Raw genomic sequence first — 23,011 nt, 5'->3', positions numbered from 1 at the left:
ACCCCACAGCCTTACAGCAAAACAACACTTCACGAATAAGGTATTTGTCTGTCCAGGTTCAGTATCGTGCCAGAGGCATTACTGCATGGGGAGACCCAGTCCTCTGGCACGAGCACCCCTCTGCCTCTGCAGGTTCATCGCTGCAGTGACCATGGCGCCCTCGGAAACACTTGCCCCAGGTACGTTTTCATGGTCTGCACCTGGTGGTGTAGGAGCCGCTCACACAGCTCCCTGCTCTGAGAAACCCCACAAAGACACAGCCTCCCTTTTGTGTTTCCCCCCTCCGAGCTAAAGCTTGCTGACTAACCCTCTTAGAAAACCTGGACAATGAACAACAACATAAAAAGGTTTTTATTGTTTATCGAACACCAGACACCTATCAAAGGGCTACTACCTAGCAACAATTGTTACAATTACCTCAACACGGACCCCAGTTAGCACCTGGAGGGTGTCAGCTGCTGCCTTCAGTGTCGTTGGTCAGGCTCTCTGCGAGGTCAGCGAGCCCGGCTTTGCTCAGGGCAGAGATCAGGTTCTCGGGGGTCGCGTGCGCGCCCTCCTGATCCTGCCAGGCAACCAGCAGCTGCTTGGCCCTCATCCTCACGTCTTCGCTGTCCAACTCGATCTGCCGGATATCAGAATCCTTCATTTCCAGGTAGGGGGCCAGGACCCTCCAGTGCTCCCCCAGCCTGCTGGCAAATAGCTCCATTTGTTCGCCCGTCATGGCTTTGTCCCGTTGCACCTCTGGACCTGGAGAAAAAAAAAAAAAAAAAAAAAACAAAACAATAAAAATCGCAGCAGACTCAGGGAGTGTCTTGAGTCGATACTGCAAATGATTCCTCCCTGTCCTGCCCCATTTCGAACCTCTTACTCACTACCAGACTGACATAACCCTGCCATTTAGCCTTTAACGTACTCAAAAGCTCTGGCTTCTTACAGATGTAGTGGGTTTCAAGAAGAACATCCCTTCCCTGTCTTCTTAAAACTTCCTTTCAATTTTAACTTTGCTTGACTGAGAACTGCTAAAGCCTCAAGTGCAGCACAAGTGCCGCCTCCAAGTGAAAACAGTATTTGCAGGTAGCCTGCAATTGTCAATATGAGTCAGCTGTAGTACTAAAATACAGCGTGAGCTTTAACATTAGTCTTCTAGAATTATTTTAGCCATTTTATGGAATTTACCCAGGTAAACTTGCATAAATTTGTTCAATAACAAAAAAAAAGCTTGCTTCCCTTTTACTGAGTTACTAAAGGATGAAACAGTTAACAAGCCTCATGTTCCTGGTAGCAGCAGTGTGAATAGGGTATCAGCTTTAATATGGGGTCAGTACTTTAAGGACTTTTCTGTTATTCTGGCATCAAGATAAAAACACTAAATTCTGTGCTCTTCTGAGAAGTCAAGGGATCACACAAGTGGGTTTACAAATCCGTAACTTAACACGGACTATAAACATAGGCGGTAAACCATAGCTTATTTCACACACTTTAAAAGGAAAAACAAAGCAAAAACACCTTAAAGATTGAGTTATTTACACAAAGTCATCATATTCCTAATTTTTAGTAAATAGCTCACCCTCACCCCACCTGAAGAGTTAGTTGGCACAGATGGAGCTTCAGCTCCTTCAAGTGCTTTCAGTCACAGTCATTTATTTGAACTAAAACCATTACATCAAGGGAAAGGACTAGAGAGCATGAACAACAAAAAGAACAAAAAGCACTCAGATCACTTCCGCTGTTTCTAAGCAAAATGTGCAGACCACAGCTACCCCCTCTTTGCTTTAAGACGGTATTTAAAGAAGGACGTAAATTCAACACAGTGAAACTAGGAACGCTGTTTCAGGCAGCGCTAGGCTGAGGAGGAGAGAACTCCACCATCAACAACGAGACTGGAAAAGAAGAGGTCAGATGCTGGATGGAAGCGGGCAGCAGACGAGGTATTGACACAGGCCCACAGGCGGCTTTCCAGTAACAGAAAATCCCCCGAGCTCAGGAAGCACGCGGGCCACCAGCAGCAGCTGGCGCGCGAGTTCCACACCCCGCCTATCCCCCTGCCCACACTGGATCCAAGAGCTAGCGTACAGAGCTACACCACACCAGGGAGAAGGTACTGCGAGATGGGGGTGTGAATGAGGATGGAGGAAGGCAGACTGACACACACACGGGACAGGGAAGGACACCTGAGAGCATGACACACCAAAATTGCTGGCAAGAGACAAACACGAAGGGGCTGGTTCATGGAGAGGAACAAGAGATGATATTTGTCGGGAAGGCTTCTGTCTTCTCTGTCAGAGAAGCTTTTGCCTTTAAGCCAGGCAAATGCAGATGAAGTAATGATACCAGAAGTGGAACACATCCATTTCTCAAGGTCCCGTAGCTACCTACTCCAGCAGGGGCAGAGGGAGGCACTCACCCGTGGCCTCTAAAGGGCAGAAAGAGGGAAGAGGGGCTGAGAAAAACCTGGGGAGGTTTCTACAAAGCACTGTGGATCTTTGGGCTACAAACATCTAGTAACACTAAGCACACACCACAGAGCAAAAATGGAAGAGACTCCTAGTGGAAATGCTTATCCAACCTCAGCAAGCTGGGACACTTCCGGCACTGCAGACAGTGAGACAGAGAGGTCGCTACAGGTGTGACCTGAAAAGCTGCACTTCTCAGTACGAACGTGGGTACAAGTCGGAAGTACCAGGGCAACCAGGACTGGTGACCCTCTGCAGAAACTACAGTTAAACACAGCTCCTACTATATGCATCAAGAGAAACTGCGAAAAGACTAAGAACATGCAAATCTTACTTTCATTGTTTTCCTTTAATAAAGCATCATTATCTTCCTCATCTTCATCTTCGCCTGTTTTTATTTCTTCAGAAGGAGGCTATAATGAGAGAACTAAATATCATTGGATGAATTTTGTGTTTAAAGAGAAACTTTACAGCTCTATGATGGTCCCTGGCATGTGTGTTAGAATGGGAAATCTGACATGATCCCATATGAGAATTAAAAGTCTCCCCCAGTCTTCTGCATCCAGAACACCAGTAACAATAAAACAGTGTTTTTTTTTTCTAAATTAACAACAAAAAAACTAATCAAGCTATCAAATGACTTTACAGGATTCTCTCCAGTTCTTTCCAAACTAACTACAAATATTGCATAACATACATAGCTTTATTACTTTCTTAAAAAAAATAAAAATCTTCACTCATTTTATTCCTCACTCAGGAATTCAAGTTTTCTGTACTTTCGGACCTTTTTGTAGACTAGCTACAGGTGGCAAACAAGTAAGCAAACAGCAGACTCTTCACTTCTTGATTTAGCTACTGATCAGACAAGATGAATAAAAGGCTCCTTTTTCTTCATCTCAGTTGCAGGCCTTATCCATGCATCTGTTTCCTGCCGTAATATGTGGTACAGGACCATCAGGAATACTGCATCAAGTTGTCTATTAAACCGCTCTCCCCTCCCAGTATTTTTTCTAAAATGGCTTTTAGCATCTCGTTAATTCTGATGGCTAGACAATAAAAATGTTACATATTACAATCCAGTTTTTACATCACAGACAAGAAAGGTCTCAAATCCGGAACCAAGGGACCGTATCTGTACGAAATACCTGGGTTGTATGCTAACTCAAAGGCTTAGAAAACGTTCCCCTCCCCAACCACTCATCTCTCTTACCACTGTGTATAAAGTGACCTGAAAGACCCCTAGGGCCCTTGCCTCAGATTTGCATTGTTGAACATACAAAGCAATAATGGATTAGATTTACAGCTCCGCAAGGTCTACTTTTCTTTACGTATTTTGAAAACCAGGGGGCTGACCAAAGAGCCCTGGAAATCTTGCTGCAACACCACAGTATCCTCAGCTACACACGCTGCCCCTTTCCTAACCACAGCTACTGCTACCATGAGCCATACCACCAGCTTACACCTGCCGTGGAAGCGGTCTGCACTACAACGCAGAACCCAAGTAGCTTGGCAGAAACATATTCCTGTCCACCAACTTTGCAAGGGGTGCAGAAAAACTTGGACAGCCACAGCTGTTCGTTCACAGAACACAAGGAAAAGTTCGGCAGTTAATGTCAGTCAATGTTATCTGAAACTCAGTGTTACTGGGACTTTCATAGATTAAAGCAATTTTACTTGCAATATTTCCTTTAGTGTACAAACTTTTTCTTGTGTTTTTTTTCCCCGTGTACCAAATGGACTGCAGAAAGAGACAGGCAGGAAGTCAAATGAATTCATTTATTATTATTATAGGATAATACCACTTACAGGCAGCTCCTTGGCTAATTTGATTACCATGTTTTCTAGATATTCTGGTAAACTCTTGAATTGTTGGTTTGTTGGCTGGAAGAAGTGGGGACTTCTGCGTGCTAGTAGTCTTAATGCTCTCCACCCATAGTTAGAATTGTTCACAGCCCTACAAAAAAAAAAATACAAGTTTGCTTGGTAACAGTCTGTCATCTATAAAAGTACACAAAAAGATCTGAGTCATTTCCTAATTAATATAATTCTGTCCAAATCTATATTTTTTGTGTATTACTGGAGTCCAGCACAGATGCACAGTTATTACAGAGAACAGTCGGTTTTCTTTAACAATCCAAACATGCAAGAGATCATAACAAAGTGAAACGAAACAAAAATATCTACATACTTGTACTTATTTTCAACCATATTTTCAGGATCTGCTTGTTCAATAGCTTCTTCAAAAAACTCCTCCAATGTTGGCATATATTCCCTAAAAAATAAAGTAAGGGTCTTAATTCTATTCACATTCTACTCTAAAATAGCTGTTTTTCAGTTACTTCTTTAATCAAGTTTGAGATGTTTATGAAGCAAAAAAAACCAAAACCAACTCACATTTAACAACCTCACATAAATGAAGAATCCATTAGATACATGGTACTATGAGATTATTTATTGCATAATCATTGAAATCTGTCAGGAATCACTAGCACTACCTACTATATGTCTTAACCTTTCTGCCATACTGAAATGTGACACTAACACCTGTAAACAACGTTTGGTGACAAAGGAATATGGGAGGCAAGACAAGACTTCTGGAAATCAAGCAATGAGACTTTCATAAAAGTATCTGCGACAACTGACTGGCAGCATCAGAAACATACTCCCACATGCAGAGCTCACAAACACATGGGAATCTAAAATGGCTGTTTGTTCCGTGCAATTCGATAGGATGGGGTAAGTAAAACAGGGTCTCTTCCCTCATACACTCACATTCCAGTTCATCTGCAACCAGGGAAAGCCAGAGTACCACTAACCCCACTTCAATTATTTATGGTCACTAATTTTAGATGGGAAAGCACCAGGCAGCTTAATATTGTACTTAATGATCTCATCACAGCAGCTTCCCAGACTTGCTCAAACATGTTCGTTTCACTCCCCCGGTGATCCCTGTACCTTCTGCTGAACGTACTTCACGTACTTTACACTGGAGAAGAGAAGGCAGTGATGTCCCTGATGGGGAGGGTAAAGAACAAGGAGCTGGACTCTCTGATGCTACTCACTGAGAGCACAAGTGGCAGCGAGCACAAGTCCAAGTACAGGAAATTTTACATGAGCATAAAAAAAACAAACAACAAACCAACAACCACCAAAAAAAGGAAACCAAAGCTTTTCTGTGATGGTTGTCAAACTCTAGAACAGGCTGCCCAGACGCTGTGGAGCTTCCACTTGTGGAGAGACTTTGAAAACCTGACTGGAGAGGGTCCTGAGCTACTTGCTGTAGCTGAGCGAGGTGGATGAGGTGGTCTCTAGAGGTCCCTTCCAACCTCAGCTCTTCTGTGATAACATGATTTAAAAGACAGAAGTTGTGGTTCACAGAGGACACATTAAAAGGTCAACTGATATTTCTGTTCTCTGAACAGCTAGAGGTTGCTTCTGTAAGATGTTCAAACCAGTACATAAGGAAATATGACCTAAAAGTGTAACAACAAAAATAATATTCACAATGATCAGGGACAGTTTTCCGCTTTTGAAGACTACACATAAAGCAGACTCATGGCCTGTATTTGTCCTCCCTAATGTTTGACAGAGACATCAGCTTCTACAAGAGAACCTAGTGATCAGTCAGGGGAATTAAAAAAAAAAAAAAAAAAAAGGGAAAAGAGAGCGCTGGTTTCTAAGTTCACTTTGGTTTTGTTTTGAGAAACATGCTTTGCCCAGAAAACCAGTGCTCCATGCGTGTTTGCAGTGTGTTACTGACTACATGCACGTTTAAGTCCACTACAAAAATCCATCTGATTTGAATCCTACTGTATTTGGCACTATGCAAATTTTAAAAAGCAGATTTTATCCCAAAAACAGCAATCTAAAACAAAGACAGGTAAAGAAGTATTACCCCATTTGAATAAAGACTTGACAAATCAATGTAAAAAAGCGACAGTCTGTTGACCACATTCAGTCACAGAATCCATAACAAAACCTGGAACCGAATCCAGACCCTCTGGGACCTGCTCTTTCCTCTTAACCATCATATGCGTTCCCTCTCAATCCCCCCCCCCTTCTGTGTGTGTGTTGTCCATGTCTGTGTTTCCCCCAAGCTCTTTCTCCTTCCTCTCCATGCACCAGGAATGAAAAGTTTTGGTTTGTAGTGGGTTTACGTGGCAAGGTTTTGGTAGCAGGGGGCCATAGGGGTGGCTTCTGTGAGAAGGATCTAGAAGCTGCCCCATGTTTGGTAAGGGCCCCACTGCTGACCAGAGCTGAGCCAATAAGTGATGTTGTTTTGCGCCTCTGTGAGAGCAGATTTAAGACAGGGGAAAAAAAACGCTGCGCCACACAGCAGCTGGGAGAGTGAGAGGAGTGAGGAACAGCCTTGCAGGCGCCAAGGTCAGTGAAGAAGGAGGGGGAGAGGTGCTCCAGGCGCCGGAGCAGAAGTCCCCTGCGGCCTGTGGTGAGGACCGTGGTGAAGCAGGCTGTCCCCCTGCAGCCCATGGAGTACCACGGTGGAGCAGGGTTCCACCCCGCAGCCCGTGGAGGAGACCACGGTGGAGCAGGTGGACCTGCACCGACGGAGGCTGCGGCCTGTGGAAGACCCCTGCCGGAGCAGGCCCCAGGCCGGACCTGTAGCCCGTGGAAAGGAGACCACACAGGAGCAGGTGACCTGGCAGGAGCAAACTGCCCGTGGAGGATCCAGGTGGGAGCAGTTTGCTCCTGAGGGATGGACCCTGTGGTACGGACCCATATCTGGAGCAGTTCTTGAAGAGCTGCTGCCTGTGGGCAGCCCACACTGGATCAGTTCGGGAAGGACGGCATCCCGTGGGAGAGACCCCACAGCACAGGGGACGAGAGTGACCAAGAAGGAGCGGCGGCGAAGAAGCGCTGTAGACTGACCATAACCCCCATTCCCCCGTTCCCCTGCGCCGCTCAGGGGGAGGAGGTGGAAGAGGGTGGATGGGGGGGGAGGTGCTTTTGGTTTCTTTCCTTTGTTTCTCAATTCTCTCGCTTGTTAGTAATAGGCAATAAATCTTACTGTCTCCCTACGCTGAGTCTGTTTTGCCTGTCACGATAATTACTGTGTGATCTCCTCGTCCTTATCTCAACCCTTGAGCCCTTTTCATCGTATTTTCTCCCCGTTCCTCTTTGAGTAGGGGGAGTGAGAGAGCGGTTGTGGTGGAGCTCGGCCACCCACCTGAGTAAAACCACCACATGATTCCTTTAGCCTTTGGTCTAGTAAAGGCCTTCCTCCGTATGTCATCCTCACAAGAAAGGAAGGCACTTCCTCAGCAGAGCTCTCAACCTTTGGAAATTAAATTCCTCCCTTCAGGACACCTGCCAGGTAGCACCTCTCCCCAGGCATCCAGCCCCCACCAGCAAAGCCCTCTTTGAGAACCATCCAATTCCTTTTCCAAATTTCCACAGGAGGTATCACATCAGCACAAAAGGGAATTACGTGCTATCTTTAACGAGAAGACAGTCATGTAGCAAAGTATGTTTTCAGTATTTCCTGCAATTGTGCAGGCAGAAGGGATAACCAATAATTGCATTTTTCTACATCTGCACTACTAGTAGATCTGGTGCGCAACGAAACAATGCACAGTAGCCAATTTGATCTTATCTAGTATTGTCCAAAGCACACGCTTACCTGAAAATCACGGCTAAATAGCTTGCTAACTTCATTAGAAACAGACTCGGCAATGCTCCTTTACTACATAAACTACCTAATTCTACAATCACCCTCTATTAAATGAGAGTAAACAATAGCAAAGAAAACTGTAAGAAGATTTCAAGACAGAGATGCATATAATCAGCTTCTCTCCAGACACACGGTGAAATGGAACGCTATATACGATCATCTTAAACACTTTCCTTATGCAACTTCGTAATAACTGTAATTTTGCATAAATCAGAGTGTTGGAAGTTAGCTTTAGACAATGATGTACTATTTCTTACCTACCTACTCTCAGATTTACAGGCTTCCATGTTGTCAGGACATAAGTTCCAAAGGCGGGTCAGTTCCTCACTGAAAAAGAGGAGCATAAACACATACTGAACTCCTTCATTCTGTCATTCCATGTTCCGTCATTCCCCAAAGCCAGACACGAAACAGTGCTACACAAATTCTCTTCCCAAAGCCTTTATAATAAAGCCTGTCATACAAATTTTGGGATACAAACATGTCAGGAATTACCAGAAGTGACATAAACCTTATCTGATGTTGCAAATAAGGAAAACGACATTCTAAACTTCTACTATAGTCTCCGGCTGATCTGTGGACAGGACATTTTGTTTTGATAAATGAAATAATTTATCGTTTTCTTTTTCAGAAGGGACACTGAACACTCAGTGTTTAGTAACTCAGTTCAACATCTTGAGGCTCAAGAGGAGATCAAAATTTCCACACCTAGGTTGGGTGAACAGTTACAAGAAAAAGACTATCATTTCTCCTGGTAATAAAGTGGAAAAACATAGCACTTGAATTCTTCTTGATATATTCTCTCCAATGGAAGTATTATGCAAGTTACTTAGCCCCACGGATAAAATATCAGTAGGTGTTATTTTAAAATCCATGGCATAGATACATTTTAAGCAAAAATAAGGAAAACAAAAGGATGAAAACTGGTCCAACAAGTATAAAAACACTGATTTGCAGCCTATGACTTATGGACTATTTATAAGGGATCTTCAAGAGATGACTAAGGACAAGCCTACTGCAAGTTTTAAACCAACTGGCATGTTCCCTGGCTATTCTTTCTTGGCATTTCCAAAGTGAGGAAGTTTGAAAAGCACTCACTAGGAAAAACAATCAGTGGCAAACAAAGATAAAGAAAAAACAAAACAAAAAAAACCACCACCACCACCACAGTAACCACCACCACAGAAACCCTCTGAAGGAAAAGAAAAGCAACAACAACAAAAACCAAACCAAAACAAAACCAAAGCAAACCAAAAAACGTACTTCCCCATAAGGATTTTTTTGTTTGGTCCTTTTCCTAAGAAATCCTCAGGAGCTGGCCTCTTTCTCGCAGGCCTCATTGGCTTAGAATCAGGAGGCCTAAATGAAAAAAAAAAAAAAAAAAGCTCTTTAATATCAAACCAGTAATATTTAAGATAACAAAACCAAGACATTTCATTTCAGGTGGCTTTGAGTTAAATCACAGTGAAGGTATTCAGAAAAACTGGGATTCCCAGGGTGGAAAGAAGGGGGAAGAAGACAGAGAACATAAAGCAGAGATAAGGAAAGGGATTTGCCAGACACCAAAATCAGTTCACTCACAAATTTAAAGTTTTATCAGAGTTCCAGTATAGAAAAAGAAGCAAATCACATTTATTCCAGCAGCACATACTAAGTGTGATCTACCCTGCTGCTGGGATCATCTGCACTACGATTGCAAGCTCTCCTTCCCCAGCTGCACCTGATTTCATGGGATCAGAGAATGGAGATCCCACATCACTGAGGTAAGGGTAAGACCTACCCAAGCTGAAACTCTGGCTGAGATCTAAAGAAGGAGACAGAACATTTATAAAAGTCAGATTTAATAATTTTACATTTTCTTTTCCAATAGTTATTTCTCTCTTGTTACCACCCCCCTCCCTTTTCTGCAGATTGCTGAAGCCAGGAAAAGATGGCTCCACCTGATCTCTGCATAAAAGAATTAGTGAAAAGGTAATGACCCGTCTGCTCCTTACCACTAAGGGCTGTGGCCAGTGGAGAGAATGAACAAGAAGAGGAACGTTTGGTCACCACCTCAAAATAGTCAAGCACACGTATGAAATCTCAATTCAAGTTTGCCACTAGTTAGTAACTAATTACGCAGGAAATCTTTTGACGGCAATAGCCACCTAACTGTATTTTCCTTTCAGGTAAGTGATCGCCACCAAGTGGCAAACAATAATAATTCCAGGTTTGCTACCCCATTAAAGCCATAATGCCAAAGGAATTGCCTTAAGAGGCAATCCATACTGGTATGTAGCAAAGTCAGGCACTAAATTCTTCATCATAGCGTCTGCCAAAGGCAGGAAGGGAGACAACGTGATCCCCAGCCACTGGATCCTTCGTATTAAGAGAACAAAATGCTGCCAATGAGACAATAAGGAATGCTCTCCTGAGACCCAGAGACGCATCACCACCTCTTCATCAGCATAATGAAGCCTTAAAACTTTTGGCAGAAATTTAAGAGCATTCTACACACATGGAAGGGACATCCAACTACACAAATGTCAAGGCTGTGCGAATCATTAAGTTTATATACACTGGGGGTACATATTCAGAAGCTGAGCCATCATTTCAAATAAATGACAAATTTCTACTTCGAAAGAGATACCTTTCTTTCACAAAGCTTGGGCAGCCCTCATTTTTCCATGAGTTCCAGTTTTCTTCAGTATTTAATATATGCTGCAGAAACATAACATTCCACATTATCACAGTCATAATTACCTTAAAAGTTGGCCCCACAGATATTAATTAAGCTTTTGTAACTAAGGAGAAAACTTGGTTTTAGCATATTTCAGCCACAAATTTGAAGTTCAGCAGTATAATCTTATGCAGTTGGTTTAGTTTATCCAAAAATAGCGCACCTCCTCTCTCCAATGACTATGGGAAAGGCTTTCTTTCTCCTTCTCTGAGCAAAGAAAGAGATATAGCCAAAGGAAAATTAAAAACAGAAAGCAGGAAGATTGAAAAAAGGTTAAATTCCATTTGTGTCTTATTCCCATGTCTCTGGGCATAGTACTCCTTTCTGCAAAGATATATATAGTTTTAAATGATCAGCATCTCATGGATGTATACATGCACATGTATGACCATTTCCATTTCTCCCCAGTAGGAAGAAGAAAAGCACATTAACAAAAACGTGGGAAAATGTGGCAAAAAATAAAAAGATATTATGAGATCTCTCTTACTGAGATGAGATAAAAGGTCTCTCAGACGTTATGTTTATGTTCTAAGAGACGGTTTATACTGATATGGCCTTTTTACTCCTTAGACACTCTAGAAAGACTTTGGTTCAGATGTGCACCAGTACTTACCTCTACCATTTTTGAGAATCTTTCTCCATCTGGCGGATTTTCTGAAAGAAGCTATGATTGGGAGGAAAAAAAAAAAAAGAGAGAACTTTTAACATTATACTTAGCAGAATATTTAGGAAAAAACAAAGAAAATGGCTGTTATTGCTTCAAAGGTGGTTAATACACTATTAGATGAGGTAACTACTTTTTCTATGTAATTTTTACGTAAGTCTCTATGGTACCAACCTGGTAAACTGCCTTTGTAGTATCTTCAATCCAAAGAGATTGTTCATCTGTTAGAACATAGTTTGAACTGGAATCGAAAAAGAAAAATCATTATATCAACTTTTTTTTTTTCAATGTGAAGAGTTGACTACACATTGAAATAGCGCTGAGGACACACTCTTTCCATTACATGCTTTCTGTGCTTCCTGAGAGGTGTTGGAGGGGAGTTGAAGAAGGAACTCTGAATATGCTCTGATCTGGTCCCATGGACTGAACACTTTTTGGTTTGTGGAGTTAATTTGATGTGTTTGTGGAATATGCTTTCAGGTTTACCTTCACTGAGTAGAAAGTTTGTTTGTGTGATTCAAGAACAGATCTTTATGTGGACCCAAAGCACAGCAAGTGGGCAAAAAAAACAGACTTCAAAAGATCCACTCCTAACCTCAGCTAAAGCACTACTGTAGACAAAACATAGTAAAAGAAAGAATTAATCTACTGCCATTATATAGACACAGATCTTGAGTACCTTAAAACATGAGTTCTATATAGCATAACCTAGAATTATAATGCAATTAGTAAGTAGAAGTGATAAAGTAAAAAGCAGAAATAAATACAATACTTAGGATGTGGCTCATTTCATTTCCAAGAAGAGACCAGAATTCTTTTGTGAACAAATTAGTGTTATACCATGCCATATATATATTACAGCATCCTTGACCACTGATAAATGAGTGCTTTTAATGAACTGCTGAATGAACTGTCACTGAAATGATCAACTATCACCTCTACACGGCTGAAGTGCAATTCAGGATACCTGAATTCTAGTCCTTCTCTGCCACTGGCTCACCTTGGTAAATAAATTATAGAATGAGGATAATAAAACTAATCTAGTTTGCAAAGTTCTCTGAGATCTGGTTGCAAAAGGCAGTATATTACAGGTGAAAGACAGCTGCCTTAAATGTTAATCTTTATGTGCCCATATGGTTAATGGCACAGGAAAAGAACAAACAGGAACATTTTTCTTCAGCGTTACACTGGAGTACTGAGTAGGAAAAGACAGGGCTTTGTTCTGTCCCATCAGTTTATAAAAGTAATAGTCACCCTTGTTATTTCTTGCTTTTTTAGACAGAATTCTGCAGAGCTTTAGGAAGAAACAAATCAGCAAACAATGCTGCATGTGGATGGCAGAGTTGATGATATATATGCCATTATTTTGAATCTATAGGTATCCTGCACTACCTAACGGTCTGCTGCTATTAAAGAGAGGCACTCCTTCCCTCTCATGGCTGGCACCCACTTTAAGCAAGCTCTAGAGGTCTCTGCTTCTCTGAAATCCCACCCAACTCACTAATCTGACAGAAAACTAACTCTGCAAAGATGAGTAGATGTGGTTTTGCTACCCTAGAAAACTGCACAAACTTGAAAGAGACTAACAAACACTAGTGTCCCTGCAAGGGGAAGCAGAGAATCACACCAAGAGGAACACAGAAAGGTAGGAATGAGACCTCCCCTTTACTGCCGTAAAATAATTTCATCCACCTCTTATATTTACCAGTCCAGGGCTCCACAATATTCACAAGAACCTTAGAATGAGTAGATGTAAGTGCTTTTAAAATGTTTCAGTTTAACTCAAACCATATTACCTTTTAAATTTGACCTGTCCCTTCAGATACTGAAATAGTATTAGATACTGCAACAAGATGTGACGGCGAAAGTTACTGTCACTCAGCTGTAAATCCATCAACTAGACAAAAACAAAAGAATTACACAGATTTTAAAGACACTAAACACATAACTGAAAAAATATCAACAAATATTTTCAGATAAACCAGATGAGGACTTTTTTTTTTTTTTTACAAGAAGATGATGGCAAGTCATTATAAAATCATATTTCTAAGTTTTTGTTTACTGAATTTTATACTGCTGGATTTCACAACGAAGAATCGTTCATATTGAAATGAACAAGAATTTGGAAAAACAAATATTCAAATTTTTCAGTAACTGAAGAACAGCTTGCTACCTTTTCCTGTGAACTACTGGCTACACAAGGGTTTGGCTATCACAAAAGGGTTTACCCTCATCAACATTTGTACACTGGTACACTGCTTGGTTTACACCCCCCACACTGCAACATGATAGCTCATACAAAGAGAACACTGAAGATTGTTTAAAAAAAAAAAGACCTTTCACTTATGTGTTTATTAAGCAACCAATTCTGTATTATTTTAAAATTCTTGACACACAAGTCAAAGGCTTATGAGCCTGCCTCTTCCTCCCCTCCCCTCTCCCAATCCCAGAAAGAGAAAACTTATTTTGCATTGTGACTTGCTTTGTCATCTACTAAGCTTGCTTGTAAAAGTTAAAGTTACAAGTTATTCCAAAATGAAGACAAAAGCGTTAGGATTCAATTCAATAGCATTTCATTCCTTAGTTAACTCTTAACAGAGTTCAAAACGCTCAATAGCTTTTTCAAAGCAATTTTAAACAATACTGTTAAGAAACAGGAAATATGGTTAACACATCAGCCGAGTTTTGAAAGCGTAATTGTAAAGACAATAAAAAAGCAGCTCAGTAAATATTTACTTTAATTTCCCTTTTTAAAATGAAAACAAACAAACAAACAAACCCTATCGAGTGAAATAAATAAATAACAGCTTTACTGCAGACTATTCCAGAAATAGTAGTCCCTGAATCATCAACTAAACAGACAGAATCCACAGAGAAGGAATAAAATGTAAGAACAGAAGAAATTTATCTTAATGCAGCAGTCAATGCAATGGGATTGTTGGAGAAACTGGGGAGACATTCCAAACCCAACTGGACGTGGTGCAGATCAAAACCTGCTCGAGCTGAGAGCAGGGAGGTTGAACGAGATTATCTCCACATGTTCCTTCCAACCTCAGCTACTCTGATTCTGAGCAAAGAGATCACGTACCTTTTCACTAGTTAGGAACTTTGCAAAATATACGTGTTCTCCGCCAGTTTTTAGTTCTTCCAGCTTTTTTCGGGAAGCCTGAGTATCATCCAATTTGTAACTTTTGAAAACAGCCAAAACTTCTTCCGAGTACTATAAAACAAAGTTATTTACCACATGAAAAAAAAACAAACTAAGAAAGCTTGTATTTAATTAGAGAACTATAACAGATTTAGTACCAAGCAAGTAAAATCATTTATAGTTGATATCAGCCAGTCAAAATAACACCTATTTGCCACAGTGCACACACGGAATCTCTGAACATCACCTATGACAGTCAAAGCATTATTTATCATCTCAGAATATCCGATCATTTGGAGCATTTAAACCTACTAAGGACAAAATGCTATGAGTTGTGATGGATGCACAATCGCTTTCTTGTTCACTTGTTATGATGAAAAAAGGTATGTATGATGATAGTGCTTACATTCAAACATCATGAAGTTTGTTCAGAACACATACAAAGTTATATATGTGAGTTAAGTTTGCAGTGGTGTTCTTAAAATCAACTTAGCCTTAAAACTGTAATGAAGAAAATCTGTCAAAAAAAATCATCTGAAGATTTTCAACCTGACCTTCATTCTCTCAACCATGTTTTATTATTATAATCCTTTTTTTTTTTTGAACTGAGAACATAGACCTCATTAACCAGATCTATATTAGGATGTCTGTACAGATGTTACCTCAATTTCTACATTACAAAGATTTAAAAAAAAAAGTGGAAAAGAAGTGGGCTTCTTACTGTTAAGTAGAAACTGAATGACCAAGTGTGAAGAAATGGGTAGCTTTGCAGTAAATCATCCTCAACATTCAAAGTAAGCAAAATTGAAACAGGTGGCTGAAGTCTACAGCTGGTTCAAGTCATTGCTACTATAAAGTGATCTGTTTCAGTAGAATCCTATCAGTTTTAGGATTCTAGTGGGATTAATATTCAAAAATAAACAATATTCAAATGAAAGACCTGGGATTAGGTAGAACTATTTAAAAAGTTCTGCTTGTTGCAACTAATAAATCACGAAAAAGGTACTTCTGACATTACTGAAACATACGAAGTGTTTCTGTAATTGACTTACTCAAGTTTTATCAGAGGATTTACAGCGCATCTTAATATACTGTTTACTGTCAAAGGCTCACTTTAGAAACCAGCAAAATGCACTTCCTCATATGTTCCTCATTTTCAATAGCACTAACAGCTGAACTGTTCTATTCTTGCTCAGTCACTCTTTTACTCATGTAAATTTTTTTCATAGTTTTTACTTAGGATGAATTGTTGAACACATGAACTGAGATTACCTTAAGAAAAGTTTTCCATGAGACCTTCTCATAGCACTGCACAGGATTTCTAAAGTAATCTTGAAGTGACCAGAATTTTCTATACAGGTTATAATCTATTGGAATGGAACTGCAAAAAAAACATATGGTTAAGAAAACCCATACTGAAAGCACTATATTAAATTCAAGTCCACTCAGAAAGGTGCAATAAAGTCAATAGTGAGCCCTTATGGAAAAGTCTATCATTCAAAACTTGTCCCTAAAAGAGTCTTCCATCCAGCCTACTGTTTTTCCAGCATAAAAACACAAACGGTGAAGCAAAAGGGATCTAGGAGTTTTACACTGCCCGGGGAATGGAGTCTTTTTCCTAAAAAAGGACTGTTTTTTCCTAAACAGTCTTTTTTCCTAAAAGCACATACAGCATGTGCTCATTATCTCTGAACACGTTTTACCAGAACAAGTTTTGTCAAGATACTTGGGAGAACTGTGAAAGAATACCAGTGGTTTTCAGCCAGGGTATGTAACTTTTTCAAATAATGTGTAGACTTCTTTACACTTCTAGGCAACTTCCATTTAAAAAAAACTGCTTCCATTAAAAAAAAACAACTATCTAGTCTCAAGGGGGCAAGAAATGAGAAGAATTCTGAGCACAACATTTAAGGTTATTTTCCAAACTGTTCTTTCCTTTCACTTTATAAAATCATGTTTCAATGTTTAGACTTGTTATAAGCTCACCAGCTTGTTGGGGCTTCATCATCTCCCATTTCACCTTCTTCTACCTCCATTCCTTCATCTCTTTCCTCTGAGTGCTAATAGGAATAAAATAATAAAGAGCTCATATAAGTGCCACTGTAATTTGTATACGTTTTTCATGGTGTTCTGTAGTTTTATACCTTTCATTGCACTCTAGATGAGAAAGCTTAGGCTGGTAATTTAACAGACCTCCAGTAAAATGCACAAGTCCCTATCTTAACACCATAATACACTTTACAGCAGTAGCCTGACTTATGTTGGAGAAAAGAAAAAATCATAGGGAAAGCTCTATTCTCTGTAGACCGTAGAGAAAACTTTTTACAGTTAGTGACGGTTCTCATCTCTCACAGTCAAATCAAGATCTCCCCCCCCACCTCCCAAACCTACACAGTTTACTGTACCAAATAACTTGCCCATTTCCAGAATCAGCAGGTTGGTGTGGAAGAGGGACAACCAAATTATGAACATACAGTTCTGAACGTAGAATTCTGCACAGTAGCCCATTTCTGTACAAACAATCTTAGGTGTTTACAGAATTGTTTTCTGCAGAACGAGTGAAAAATGGCACAGGAAGTCTCACCTTCTGTCCTAACGTGCTCTCATGTTCATTGGTATTGAAAACAGTGACATTTTCCAGGTTAAACTGACTCTGCAAGTTAAGTCCTGCAGAAAACAGAAGGTCAGTCTCAAAAGCTGTGAAGTTCTTAAGTCTGTTCATTCTCTTGGTTGCTTATGAGACACTGCTATTAAATTCTCAGAAACAGCATTCAAAACCTGTGCTTGAAATCACAATAAATTAAAGCCAGCTACAACATTAACAACAGAGACAAGAAATAAGATACAAAGTGATTTTCTCCAACTGGATTTCATCTGCAACCTTCGGAAGCTTAAAACATTCAACATATTTAGTCTTTGCCATGTGTTAGGTGTGATGAAATGGAAAAATCTTACCTGACTTTTCAGAAAGCGGAAATAACCTAGCCAAGAACAGCTGAATTCTTCCACAGAAGACTGTGTTTTGTGACTTTGATAATCTTCTTAGAAGATCTAAATATTGCAAAAAGTAAAGAATATTAGTATTTGTCCCTCTTTCAATTTCTCACACGCTAGACTTTAAGACTTGCTAATCACATCCTACATAACCCATGAAGAGAAGCTAAGATTTGTAAATTTAAATGCTAGTAACTTCCTCAGATCAGCCACAGTTTTCCCAAACGTATTCTATTTATTCTCTGAATTCCTACATTGGCAAGAAAATATTAGTTCAAACAAATCCGACTTAAATACTGCCTCTGACTGGGGCCACATCATTGCTGAGAAACAAATACTTCTCAGATGTTCTTCTTTAAGTACTTCCACTGATGAAGAGGAGATTTCCCTAAGGTCAGAATAACTTTTACATTAATCTGCAAGACTCATGAACATGCACTAAGATGAGTGACCTGCCTTTTTTTACTTATTGAACACATCTGGTTGTAAATCAAATTATTAAACTCACTTTAATCTGCTGTTCCTTAATTCCCCACCACAACCTGTGAAAAACTAGAACTCACCATTGCACATTCGTAGCAAGTAATTTTTCCCTGCAGAATAAAACGTATTCTGAAACAGAGTAAAAGTATTTAGATCATTAAGAGACAGCAAAAATGTTTTTGAGCATTTTTAATTAAATCACAAGGCATGAGCAAGTTTAAATTATTCCTACTCTTAACTCTAAATTTCAGTTTTCCCTTAAATAAGAAACTGTTTTCACAAAAGGCCAACATAAAACAAACAATACCACAGATTTCAAGAAAGCATAAACCACAACACTTAAATCCAGTTTCCCCCCCTCAAAAAAAAAGGAAAAACAAAAACCCCAAACAAACCACTAAAAATCTCCACACATAACAATAAAATGCATGGGTAGGATCCTCCTTGTTTTTCCTGGACCACACTATGTTTCACACTCATTTCCCTCATTCTTCCATGCATTATTTCTATACATATATAAAGAGCAACACACAAAAGATTTTGAGCATTCACAGTAATAGCAGTTTGGCAGTAAGAAAATGAGAGATGCTTGAATTAATGATAAAGAGCAACTTGTGAATTTATCAGGGAAGACTACGTTATCTCAAATAGAACAGCCCGAATGTCTACGGGAAGAGGTCAAGGAATCCAGGCTAGGAAAACGCTACAACAAACTGGAACGCTCTTCAGGTATTATCTATGGAGCTGCTGACATTTATGGTCCTGGCAGTACTGCCAAAGAACAAACCAAGGATATTGAAAACCAAGATTTCTTACGATCTTGGAACAAAAATGCAGGCAGGTTAGGACTTCTGCCTGACACCCTGAATTCCCTCTTCAATGAACAGTGCCCGCAACACAAAGAGCTCAAGCAGCCTGTCACAGCAGCTCTTCTACTGCCACGGCACCACCGCACCGCAAGAACACAGAACCCTCACGCAGGCCTCAGCACAGTTTGTTCAAGAGCATATTTTAGGGCAATGTATCCACCACCACTTTAGTCACCATTGCTCCCTTAAGGAAAGGATCTAGTGTCCTGGTTTTGGCCAGGACAGAGTTAATTCTCCTCCCAGTAGCTGGTATGGTGCCGTGTTTTGGATTTAGGATGAGAATAATGTTGGTGAACACACTGATGTTTTAACTGCTGCAGAGCAGTAATTAAAAAGCCAAGGACTTTTCAGCTCCTCACAGCACCCTGCCAGCAAGGAGGCTGGGGGTGCACGAGGAGCTGGGAGGGGACAGAACCAGGACAGCTGACCCAAACTGGCCAAAGGGATGTCCCACACCGTGTGGCATCATGCTGAACAATGAATATGGGGTGGCTGGATGGGGTGGGGGGGATGTGTGGGATATGGTGTGCTTGGGGATGGGCCGGGCACCAGCCAGATAGGTGGTGAGCAACTGCATTGTGCATCACTTGCTTTGTACACATTATTATTTCTATTACCGTTATTGCTCTTTCTTCTCTGTCCTATTAAACTGTCTTTATCTCAACACACAAGCTTTCACTTCTTTTTCTCCCGATTCTCTCTCCCATCCCACTGAGGGGGGAGGTTGAGTGAATGGCTGTGTGGCTCAGAGCTGCCTGCCAGGTTAAACCACAACATCTATAAGGCCTCCTCTCCTGCAAACTGGAGAGGGGGAATCTCCTGCTGCTCTTAGGAAGCAGAGGCAAGAGAGGCGGCTTTCATAGAAATTGTGTATCTGAAGATAAATTTCCACTGTCTAAATGTGTTGCACACTGTAGATGGAAGAGAACGTAGTTAGAAATAGAACAACCAAAATTATAATCTTTTAGTATTAATTTTCTGTCCTCTGCTGCCCTGACACTTTTAAGCATCGAAACACAACAAGCTTAATGCTACAACTCTAACACAGACGGATACAAAGACAATTAAAATCTGTTTATAAAAATTATTTCAGTAGACAAAAGCTTTGGCATAACATACATTTTGGAAAAATACTTACTGATTTCCATGTAGCAACATTCTTCTCCACAAAAGTGAAAATTTTGTCACACTGATCCAAAGGCAAGCAATCCAGAACATCTCCCAGGAGCACAAAAGGGGTTGATGCAGTGCAGATACCTATGAAGAACAGCAAGTATTTTGTTCAGCAAATTTGAACTGAAATGCAGTAAGATGCATGGCATTTGATGGACAGGTTCCCAAGAAAGCAAAAAGTTTTCCTGGGTTCCTACAAAGCCTAACAAAAAGCTTTGGCTAAAGTACGAAGTCCCACTGAAGCTATTTTTGTATACATGTACACATGCAGATGAGAGCTTTGTATTAATGTATAGAAAATACTAAACAAGAACTGTTTTAAAAATCTCAGAAGACTCAAACAGTTAGTTTTACATCTCACAAACTCCTTCAGACTTCTAAATCCACAGTTCTACTGCATACACATAAGAAGTCTGAGAGTCTTTTCCTCAAGCATGTATATCCACACTCTGTACCTTGCTAACATCTGCATTCACCATAATCATAGGTCATGTTATTCTACAGTTGATAAGACATGTATGTAATTGAACTATACTTAATAAAACAAATGAGTATTTGATAGGTAATACGAACAAGTAAACAAGCGGAAGCATGTGAAAGGCTCTTCAGAACAGATTAGCACAATGATTTCTGACACAGGGGACAGTTATCAAAACAGATCCAAGTACCTAAAAAACACCTGTGTACTGACAGGTCAGTATGTGGGAGATGTGCAGAGACATTCAGTAGAACTCAAAAAAAGATTCCAACACAAAGGTCACACAGGTAACTGAATTTAATTCTTATTTCACTCCTCTCATGAAACAGTTAACCACTAGCCTAAAGACCACATTTTATCAAAGCCAACTGCTGAATACAACTTACAAAAATCAAGGTATTAAAATCTGAAACAACCTTACAGCCCCCCAAACTGCCAACAGATCTGAGAAAAAGATGCTCACCTTCTGTGACTCCATTAATAGCAAGAGAAATAATTGCCAGGAGATTTTCACATGGAGCTTTATTTATCTAAGCAAAAAGAACAGTTTTAAACTTCTTTATTCTGACTTCAATACATTTAATGAAACTGAAATTCTTGTTTCCAAGCAGGGGTATAACAGATATTGACATTGAAATTTCAATCTGTTACATCAGGCCCGTCAGTTAACTGTAAACAGATTTACTGAATGAGCAACATTTCTTGACCAGTTCTGGCTGTTGAAGACCCTACAATATTTGCTCTGCAGACTGCATCATTTACCTCTAAATATAACTACCCTGCATTCTGCCTACATTCAAGTAATACCAACAAAAACACCTGATTCCTTTTGTTTACTGCCAGGCAGCTTTGTTACGTGCTAGTAACAAATATCCCACTCCACCCCACTCTCGCTCGAAGTATAACGCAGAATAATCCATATTTATGAACTCGAATTTTCAGACTAAGCAGACCTACATAAACATTAGAAAGAGCTGATGAAAAAGGCCAAGTCAACCAACACCTCTCAGTATAGGCTGGTATCTGCCAAACACTGCCATTCTGTCCTACCTACCACACTCCTATAATCACCCGTATTAATTACATAACTTTCATATAATTCATGTTTTTTTAATAAACAGTATTTCCCAATACTGCAGTAAGCTGCTGTTAAATTAATATCCTAACTAGTGGATTAAAGTTGGATTTATATCAAGAGATATGCTGTAGCAGTTTGAAGTACTTACTATTTCTTCTTCTACAATAACTCTAAAAGCTTGATCCAAGGTACACTTCTTTTCGTTTTCACTGCAAACACAAACATCCCACATCAGTTAATAACATTATTATTAGGAACACATAAAAATGATCTGAAAATGGGAACCTTTTAAAGCAAGTGGCAGCCACTTACCTCCCAGGAATCTGGTTAAATGCGTTCAGCAGTGGTTTGATAGTTTTGTTATGCAGGGCCTCTCTGGTGGAAGACTATCAAAGTGTAAACAGACAAAAGTTACAAAAGCAGAACAAAACTATAATGTTACCAAGATTGTTTCTGCCAGACCACTTTTTTTTTTTTTTCTGCCACCTGATGGTGGTCAGAAGTGCAAAGGTACCGTGTATTGCACACCATGTATTGATTTACATGTAAATGCACACCACGTATCGATTTACAAAGGAGCCTTTGGAAAGAGTAGGATAAATAACAATAAATATCTAGCAAATTAGTCATGTGAGGTAGCAGATCACGCCTCAAACCAGAGCTAACTATGGGCTGAACGGTGTCAGCGAAGCACAAAGGGGTGCGCTGTGTTGTGCCCGCTGCTGTACCTACAACACTCACAAGCCCCCCACAACCTCACCCTCTCAGCAGGAGGATTTGTGTGGTTTGGGATTCGGTGCAAGCCCCAGCCCCGCTTTTCAAGGCGGGTTATGGGTAGGGTCGTGCCCGCAGGACCTCAGGTGCCCAGCCGGGCCCTCTCCAGAGCCAGGCGCGGCCCCCCGCAGCGCCCCCCTCAGCACGGCCCATCCCAAGATGGCAGCGGCCCCCGGCCGCCGGCCCCCGACCCCCGGTCCCGTCCCGTCCCGTCCCGCCCCCCCGGTGCCGGCCGGCTCCCGCGGCGCTCACGGTGAAGCGGATCCGCGCCTCGGGCAGGCTGAAGAGCGGCGGCGACATGGCTCCGGCCGGCAGCGCTCCGCGGCGCGCCGCGATGACGCGATGGCGGGCGGGCGGCCGTTGGCGGCCGTTGGCGGCCGTTGGCGCGGCGCGGAGGGAGGGCTGCCCGTTTTCCGAGCAGGGGCGGCGTCGGTTGGTTCGGTGCTGCTCATTCCTGCCCTCATGATGGAAGAAATGCTGCCCGTTTTC

The 23,011-nt window shown here is 40.9% G+C and overlaps 1 protein-coding gene across 3 annotated transcripts; it reads right to left on the bottom strand.

The window, feature by feature from the left end:
* Positions 1 to 333: 333 nt before the first annotated feature.
* Positions 334 to 22,928, bottom strand: THOC1 (THO complex subunit 1). 3 transcript variants are annotated; one of them, XM_048057985.2, is made up of 22 exons: positions 22,775 to 22,927; positions 22,061 to 22,134; positions 21,897 to 21,957; positions 21,134 to 21,200; positions 20,158 to 20,276; positions 18,231 to 18,279; positions 17,629 to 17,724; positions 17,258 to 17,340; positions 16,660 to 16,733; positions 15,946 to 16,054; positions 14,614 to 14,745; positions 13,322 to 13,422; positions 11,700 to 11,766; positions 11,475 to 11,525; positions 10,772 to 10,842; positions 9,923 to 9,946; positions 9,406 to 9,501; positions 8,404 to 8,469; positions 4,642 to 4,725; positions 4,260 to 4,407; positions 2,788 to 2,866; positions 334 to 747 (listed from the first exon to the last, which is right to left on the bottom strand). In XM_048057985.2, exons 1-22 carry the CDS (start codon positions 22,820 to 22,822, stop codon positions 452 to 454), a joined length of 1,995 nt encoding a protein of 664 aa, XP_047913942.2. In that variant the 5' UTR covers positions 22,823 to 22,927; the 3' UTR covers positions 334 to 451. The 3 variants fall into 3 exon arrangements, with proteins under 3 accessions (XP_047913942.2, XP_047913943.2, XP_047913944.1); XM_048057986.2 differs by lacking the exon at positions 9,923 to 9,946 and having other exon boundaries at positions 22,775 to 22,928; XM_048057987.2 differs by lacking the exon at positions 2,788 to 2,866 and having other exon boundaries at positions 511 to 747; positions 22,775 to 22,928.
* Between the last annotated feature and the right edge of the window lie 83 nt (positions 22,929 to 23,011).

Source organism: Anser cygnoides, chromosome 2 (assembly GCF_040182565.1).
Source record: "Anser cygnoides isolate HZ-2024a breed goose chromosome 2, Taihu_goose_T2T_genome, whole genome shotgun sequence".
Lineage (NCBI taxonomy): Eukaryota > Metazoa > Chordata > Aves > Anseriformes > Anatidae > Anser > Anser cygnoides.
This window is presented reverse-complemented; position numbering and strand designations above follow the sequence as displayed.